The sequence below is a fragment of the Rhodamnia argentea genome, chromosome 2 (genome assembly GCF_020921035.1).
Source record: "Rhodamnia argentea isolate NSW1041297 chromosome 2, ASM2092103v1, whole genome shotgun sequence".
NCBI classification, from domain to species: Eukaryota; Viridiplantae; Streptophyta; class Magnoliopsida; order Myrtales; family Myrtaceae; genus Rhodamnia; species Rhodamnia argentea.
In genome coordinates, this window is record NC_063151.1 from 35,678,836 (window position 1) to 35,686,938 (window position 8,103).

The 8,103-nt window shown below is 40.9% G+C and overlaps 1 protein-coding gene across 1 annotated transcript; it reads left to right on the top strand.

Moving 5' to 3' along the window:
* Positions 1–4,959: 4,959 nt before the first annotated feature.
* LOC115751381 lies at positions 4,960–6,562 on the top strand. Its single transcript, XM_030689316.2, has 2 exons — positions 4,960–5,305; positions 5,890–6,562. Exon 2 carries the CDS (start codon positions 5,901–5,903, stop codon positions 6,366–6,368), a length of 468 nt encoding a protein of 155 aa, XP_030545176.1. The 5' UTR covers positions 4,960–5,305; positions 5,890–5,900; the 3' UTR covers positions 6,369–6,562.
* Positions 6,563–8,103: the final 1,541 nt, after the last annotated feature.

Sequence of the window (8,103 nt, forward strand, 5' to 3'; positions counted from 1 at the left end):
ACATATGAGGCCTGATTTGTTGGGGGTCTTTAGCATTTCAATCCTTACAATTAAACGAGGTTCACCGTACATTGACTCACGCTATCTACTCCTAGGCTTGTAAGTTTGTGCTGCGTCACTTGAGATGGTGAGAAATGATGGTAATTACTAGGAAGAATTCCATAATTCAGTCCTCTTTGAGGGGAAGTTATTTGTCGTGGTCTTGATGGGTATATTTGAATCGATAGTCACCTGATCCATGTGCAGGTATTTAGAAGCATATTTAGACGCAAATTGTTACTTTGCAACATGGGCAAAGACCATTGAAGTAGGACCTAGCATTTATTGTATTTGGGTAGCATCGCGCTTGGAACGGGAACTCGGTCTGGTCTGTTGCGTTTCATCTGAATGCAGTGTGCAACTTGGGTCGAATAAATATCTCTATTTGGATGCTGGATTGTTGTTGGAACTTTTCGAGATATAATTGCATTCAGCAACTCCATTTGATCAAATTGATTGCGATCGTAATTCTTGATTAGTTAAGACACGCATGGCGATTACCACCATACAACACAATGCATCTCTGAGGCGCCCGATAACTAATTACCATAAGCCGAAGTGACTGACGATTATCGATGTTGAGGGAAGTTATCTGTGATGAACGCTGTCAAATTTCAAATGAAATAAAATAATCCGCAGAGCTCTTAAATGTCTAATCTAATCTAGATTATTATGTGTTATTCTGCAGCAAATTGTTGTAGTCAATGCCAATGATGAAAATGGAGAAACATGATTACATGTTGGTATGAATGTGAAAATGGTGTTTGATTGAGGGTGTAGGCACCTTAGCTGGCTAGGGCCTAACGAAAATATTCGCATTAAGATGCACAGTTTCCCCCACGTGCTCCAACCCTTTTGATTACGACACGGCACCGTTCAATACGCTGGAGGATACGACTCAAAACACAAACCTTCAAACTGAATTTAATGAGGGGGTTGGGAGGTTTGATTTGACTTCAAAGGCTGAATGTGAAAGGAAACTGATAGCAGAATTGGGAAAGCAAAGATGTTTGTTTACGTGGACGGACTTCAAATCTTGGGAAGTTGGCTTGTATTATAGTATTGCCTCGTTCTCGTAGGTATAATCCCAATGATGGATGTCCTTAATTGGCTCACTATCAAGTAAAGGCAGATGACCCTGTATATATTGAGGATTGCATGGGACAAATGCAAGAAAACCCTTGACTTTTTATCAATTTTAGCCGAAGATAAATGATCTTGATTCTATTAAAGTTGACTTTGCGTGCCTTTCTTTCTTATTTTAGGTGGAAATTCCATTGATAATGATTAACAGAACTACATCGTTTGGCAATGTTCTAGACATACCTAGAGCCAATAATGTTTTGTTATTGATGTCCAAAATTATAGCACGGGTTCCGACATCTCCGATGTAGAACTATTTAACTCGAAAGAGTTGTCAAAGCTTGGCATACATCAATAACCATAGACCCAAGTAACCCATCCATCAAAATTCTTTCGAGAAAAGAAGGATCTCACACCACCTTCACACGTCGTGGTTAAAAGAGGAAAAAGGATTTGCCACGTCTCCTTGTTGCCTATAATCAAATCCCCCCACCAAAAAATGAAACTTCTTCGCGATCACACTCATAAAACAAGAATTGCCAAGTGTCATTCCGAGCTGTCAATCCACTCTGGCTACCCGCCATTGCCTCCCTTCGCCCTTTCCTTGTCAACCCAAAACACTGTTTATTAACATTTGGCAGCCTCTTGGCCAAGCGAACAGGAGCAGAAAAGATAGCACGCACCAATCGAATAATCATTCAATTGGCCCTCCCTCTTGTTTAATTATTTGCCCTCTTGTTTAGAATAAGCAATCATGGTGATTAACACGTAATTTGGGGTCACCTTGGTCCTTAAGGTGATTGCCACGTCGGCAACGATTTCGACATGTGGCAATCATTGTTTTTTGTTGGCTTGGTAATTGTGGCAAGCAACCATTAAAAATGTTTGACCCCATAAGAGGGAATTACTTGGTTGACCTCAAAAGGATTATTCTAGGCACACGGTATAAAATAAAAATAAAAAATTTGCGTGACTCACGAGCTACAGCCCTTCTAATTTCGTAAGCAAATGGGAACAAAATGAAACATTCACTTCCACCTACACAAAAAATAAAGATTACAATCTCGCAAAGTATGAACCAACCCTCTCTACTAATTCGCCGGATTGACTCACTTCTGATTTGGGTGGGAAAAAAAAAAAATTCCGTGGTGATTGAGTATGTGAAAATAGTTCGACCAAGAACAAAGATCTTCGTAAGCTTCAAAGAGGGATTTTATTCTCTCAAACTAGATAGATCTGGGAGTTCCTTACATGTATTAGATTTGTGCTCTTTCAACATTTCGATGTTGGTGTCTTTGCACGGCGACAGTGATGAGGACATTAAATCTAGGCGCGCATCGCAAGCCGTTGCAAATGGAGTGAGAGATTTCGATGTGTGCTCATCATTGAATCTAATTATCGGCTGCCGAAGTTTAAATGTGACATATTTATTCTAGAGGGATGAGAGTATGCTCCTAGCGACAAATTATGCATTGTTGTTTGTTTTCTGGCTTTTTGTTTTGTTCATAAGTTGTTTGGAATTTGCTAAACTTGAAAGTTGTAACTCTTGAACTATTATTATAACAAGAATGACATCTTTCTTTCGATCAAAAAAATATATGAAAATAGTAAGTGTTCAAAAATTCGAGATGAGCAGTTTCGAAAAGTGTCTTTGCCTCTTTAGATTTAGGAATTTCACTTTTTTGATTTTATGCATTAATTTTTCGTTCGGCGAACTAAACGGGTGAAAGTTCGGGAAACTAATTCTTGAAAAATATTCCCACCCAAATAAATGCACATTAACATTCATCTGTAATGTGAAGTTGCAGATGGTTCAAGGCGATCAAGGAGTCAGATGGGAACGGATCAGGCATGTGGTGGGCTTTCAATGGGTGCAGCGTGCAAAGCGGAAAGCTACCAAAGAAGGCTGTTCTTCACTTGCATCCATGAATGCCCCCATCCCATCCCATCCATGGTCTGGTCTGCCTTATAGTGTTAACAAACACTGGAAGAACCCTTTCGGAAATGGAGTGGACGTGCACGCGAACGGGACAGAACTCGACTCTGATACCATGTCAGAAAGCTGATGAGTGGAGGCAGACGATATACATACATATATATTTATAGCGCATATAAGATCTTATTGTCAATCAATTTGAGATATTGCAACACAGTTTAATCGTGAAATTTGGAACGGAGATCAAATAAAATAGAATAGGAAGAACAAGAACTGAGTGAATAATGGAGGGTTGGGATTTGACTGGTGGTGTGGCCGCTGGTGTATGGCATTGTGCAGGCCCCTGTCACAATAATGTCCACACTTTGCTTTTTCTTTCCTGATCATGAGACTGATCAGAGTTTGGTCCCATTGACATTAATTGATCCAAATTATTTGACTGCGACTGGTCGGGTCTTTGGTTGTCTTCTCCACCATTGGGATTTGGATCGGGATCGTTGAGGAATCTCCCATCAACTCAGTGTGCACATACATCCACTATTTTTTGTAGCATTGTCATAAGGTTTACTTCCACGTGACATGTTCGTGTGATATTATCGAACCGATTGAGTAATTTCGATTTAAGAACACGATTATTTACGATTAATGCGGCGCAAAGCAAAGGAGAATGTTTGATTGAGTGACATATCATGCCGACACATCTTTAGATAATTTGCAACCATGCGAAACCGTCTGGTCGAAGAGCTATTTTATGAGCATGTCGAGGTTACGAAAGAAAAAAATAAATGATAGGTATGTTGTGATTTCTTGAGAGTGGCGATCGAATTTGGCTTGCGTGGGATGCACATCTCTCTTGCTAAGGATCGTTGGTAACCCCACTAGCCACTGCATGTTGCCCTCAACAGCACCATTGATGGTCCCTTTTTGGAATTCTCAGCACGACCATAGTTAAATCATTCACCTTAATTAACTCGAAATTAACCGTTTTGTAGGCATTGGTCTTTAAAAAAAGACTACTCTTTTTTTTTTTAATGATCTCGTGGCAATGTGCTATTTTCTTAAGAAGAGTAATCAGGTTGAATAGCTTGCAAAGGTATTTCATGAAAAAAAAAACTTCATGTGAAAAATAGATGACGACGAATCATTATTTGAATGGGTCATGTATTCATACGCCCTTCATGTTTCGACAAGCGTAATTATTTCGGGAAAGCAAATGACAAATCTTTACCTTATAAAATAAGTTTTGTGAAAGTTGATATCTATCGTAACATGACTTTTCAGTGATTTTATCACATGATAAATAGGACGACAATCCAAAACGTTCCATCAAAACTTTATCATGCTATTTCATAGAACGTCTAAAGATTCTAAATTTTAATTAAATCATTCGATTTTTTCTTTGTAGAACCCAGCCCAATCGTTACGATCACATCTAGAACTTCAATATATATATATATATATTTTTTTTGGGCGTGTTTGGCGACACTTCTGCTGTTAAGTTACTGACTTTCAGTTGCACACAAGTTAGGTCTCCAACAATTACCCTATAATTAGGGTTATAGCACTGACTAATAACAGTACGAAAATACTTTGCTTAACAGTAATAGAAATACTGAACCGGACGTACGCGCCCGCGTGAGTACACGTGGGCACCATCCATTGGCCAGCGCCGAAAACAGCACGAGTTCGCTAAAAGCCTCCGTTCCCACAACCAACTCGATGAAACCGAAAAGGAAAAGCGCTTAGCTGGCCATGGACCGATCGGACGGCCAGAATTCATTGACAGCGAAACATTTTGCGTACGTGGATTCACACTGTATTCGAGCTCCTCCCCTCTTTAAAAATTGCTCCAATCATTGAATCTCCCTCTACTCTCTCCTCTCTCTCTCTCTCTCTCAATTTGCTCAGTGTTCGGAAATTGTGTAAACGAAGCATCCACAAGCTCTCTCTCTCTCTCTCTCTCTGACTCCCTTGTTCGCTCGCTCGTTCGATCGGGGATTCTGGGATTTCGGGGAAGTTAAGAGTAAGAAATCGCTCGTGTTGGGGGGCACGCGAAGCTTCGATTTTTCTTTTGAAATGGTTGTGATGTGTTGCGAAGCTTTCGTCGCTGAAGAAGAGACGATTGAAGAAGGCGAGTGGGAGAAAGAGAGATAACGGGGGAAGGAAGTTTTGATTCGCGAAGCAGACGAGCGGTTGGGATTTGGGAAAGAAGCGCCGGCGGGGGTCTCTTCCAATTTGCTTCTGCTGGTAATTTCGATCGTGAGCTCAATTTGGGTCTGATTCTAGTTGGTATTGCTGCTTCTGGATTGAGGGTAGTCGGGGAAATGGAGGTTTTTGTTTTCTCGTTTTAGCTTCGGATTGATTGATCATGAACATGGAACCACGAAGTAGATGGTTTCATTGGCATGAACGCGTTTCTGAACTTTATGCAATGCGGAAAGCATAAAACTTTTTCTTCGTAGAGCTTTTCTTTTTCCCCTCTCTTTATTCTCAAGAAAAATATGTTCTTTCCCCGAGTTAGCAGCTCTGGTCAGATCGTTGAGATTGATTTCAGATGTGTTAGTATACCTGTTGGTAACAATTCTATGTTCTTCTTTTGAAAATTACGATGTGACTCGGTTTCATTGCTGTTTGGCAGTTTATGCGATCAATTTTTGACATGAAAAGAAAACATTTTGGGAACTTTAATGGGACAAGTTTCGTCTAATCATCTTTTCTGAGGCTCCATCTTTGATGCTGCTGAAGAATAGTCTCCAAATTAGCAGTAGTGACTAATATTGATTAAATTTCATGGTGGTGTGTTTCTTAACTAATTTTTACATTGATCACAGGGTTTTTAACCATGTCCGCAACCATAGTAAGTGACCCTTTGGTGATCTCAACCCCGGAGGCTCAACCATCTGCCATACTCGGGGGCACAGCTCAAATTGATGTGGAATCCGCCATATGTGACTGCTGTGGGTTGACAGAAGAATGCACACCTGCGTACATCGAACGCATCCGAGAGCGATATCACGGTAAATGGATATGCGGGCTCTGCGCGGAGGCCATAAAAGATGAAATTGTAAGAACAGAGAGGCTTGTTAGTACTGAAGAGGCCATGACCAGGCATATGAACTTCTGCAAGAAGTTCAAGTCATCAGAGCCACCTCCAGATCCTACAGTACACTTGATATCTGCCATGAGACATCTTCTAAGGCGGAGTTTGGAATCGAGATCCCCCCCTAGCAGCCCGATGAGGAAAGAGACGCGAATGCCTCGCACGCCGCTGACTCGGTCAGAAAGCTGCTTTTCGACTCTAACTGGCTGATTGGGACATGCAGAATGGAAACAGGAAATAGGTGAAAGCGGTGCATCAAGCGTTGCATCTAGTACAAAATAATGGAAAAAGAAAAGAATCGAGGATAGATGCTTGTTACAGAAGCTGGTATCATGAAATACGGAAGTTCTCTTTGTTATTGGAAATCTAATTTCTCTTTAGAAGATTTTGGCATCTGGGTCTCATTTATCTTCTCCCTTATTTTTGTTGATAACTTGATATTGGATTGTTCCGATGCTTATCTGGTCAAATCAAAGGAAACATTAGGAAATTGGAATGATAAGATGCTTGATACCGAAAATTCAAGGAAAGGACTTATCTTTGCTTCACTTTTCGGCCGAATCTTTTTGCAAGTAGCCACAGTTGGACATCTTTAGCAGAAATTTTTGTCGTCAGGAAAGCTTTTTCTAATTTTCTAGTGCAAAGTTCACCATTCCTGAAGCCACAACCGGAATCTAGTTCATAATATCGGAATATATCAAGAGCTTAATGAGAGAAAATGCAAAAAGTTAAATGCTGAAAAAAACTCTGCATAATCTCCAGGAACCTGATAATGGGATGCCGGTTATCCTTGCTGGAATTTTGTTAGGGATGCCTGCTCTTGTTACTGATTGATCTACCTTGCACGCCTTTTGGTTCAATCGTGAGTTTGAGTTTAAAAGATGGCTTTAAGGATGTTGCTTTTTGAATGGTAGAAAGGTGAAGCCCACTTTTGGTTCTGATAGGGAATGTCACGGGCGCTGAAGTTTCACCGGATGACAACATAATGTGGAGATTCTCCAGGTATGGCTAGAGAATGTCACGGGTCTCGAAAGGCCGTGAGAATATTTTTTCTTGTCAAATAATGCGTAGGAGAAATATCTAATTAGGTTGTCCAGTTGTGTACTGATTCTTTAGGCTGCGGGGTAGATGCTCTGGTTGAGCCACTTTTCTAGTTAACGATTGAAAAGGATCAAAAGAAGGATTCTGTGTGCATAATAGATCATACTGAGACAAAACAAAACGGTGCGGTGCCTTGTAAGTCATCGTCTAGCGCAATTTATCGCATCGTTAGTAGGTTTTAGGTTGTTTTGCTCAAGTCAAGCAGCGATTGGAGAATCTAGGTGGGATGATGAGATGACCCCTGGCCTTAAGAACTTGTAGTTGCCTGTGATTGGCCAAGAACCTCGATGTCATCGACACTTTCAACGGTTCGATCAATACATTCTTTTAGGTGTTACTAATCCTTAAAGCCGTAGTGTTTCTCATTACTTCACTCTCGCAAATACTCGATAATTACTACAATGCTGGGAAAATTGCGGTCACAGGAATCATCCGGTAACTGAAAAAGAGAACTAGTTCGGTTTTTTCTCTTTTTTCCTCCTATGGATTCATTGGCAGTGATGCAAGGTGGTGAGCAATTATGTGGGTGTGGTGAGAAGCAGAAGCAGCAGCATGAGAATTTGGACGCTCTGATCGCTGGTCTGAGCTCCAGGATGAAGTGAGCAGAGCCGAGAGGCAAGAAAGTGGACAGAGATTGGAAGATAAGACTGTGTTGGAGATAGCAGACACGAATTCATCCTGTTGTGTGGCTCCTCTTGCGGTGCCAGACATAAATGCCTTGAATGAGCTTCTTGTGCTTAATTTTTTGGACAGGAGGCAGCATGGGGCCCGTTTCTTTTTCGTTTGATCAGGAACACTCCATGCCCCCACAGCACCGACAAACAGGTCTATTGTACATAGATGC

Bases quoted from the DNA above. Each gene is read 5' to 3' on its own strand.
- LOC115751381 (XM_030689316.2), top strand. From the start codon at position 5,901: ATGTCCGCAACCATAGTAAGTGACCCTTTGGTGATCTCAACCCCGGAG.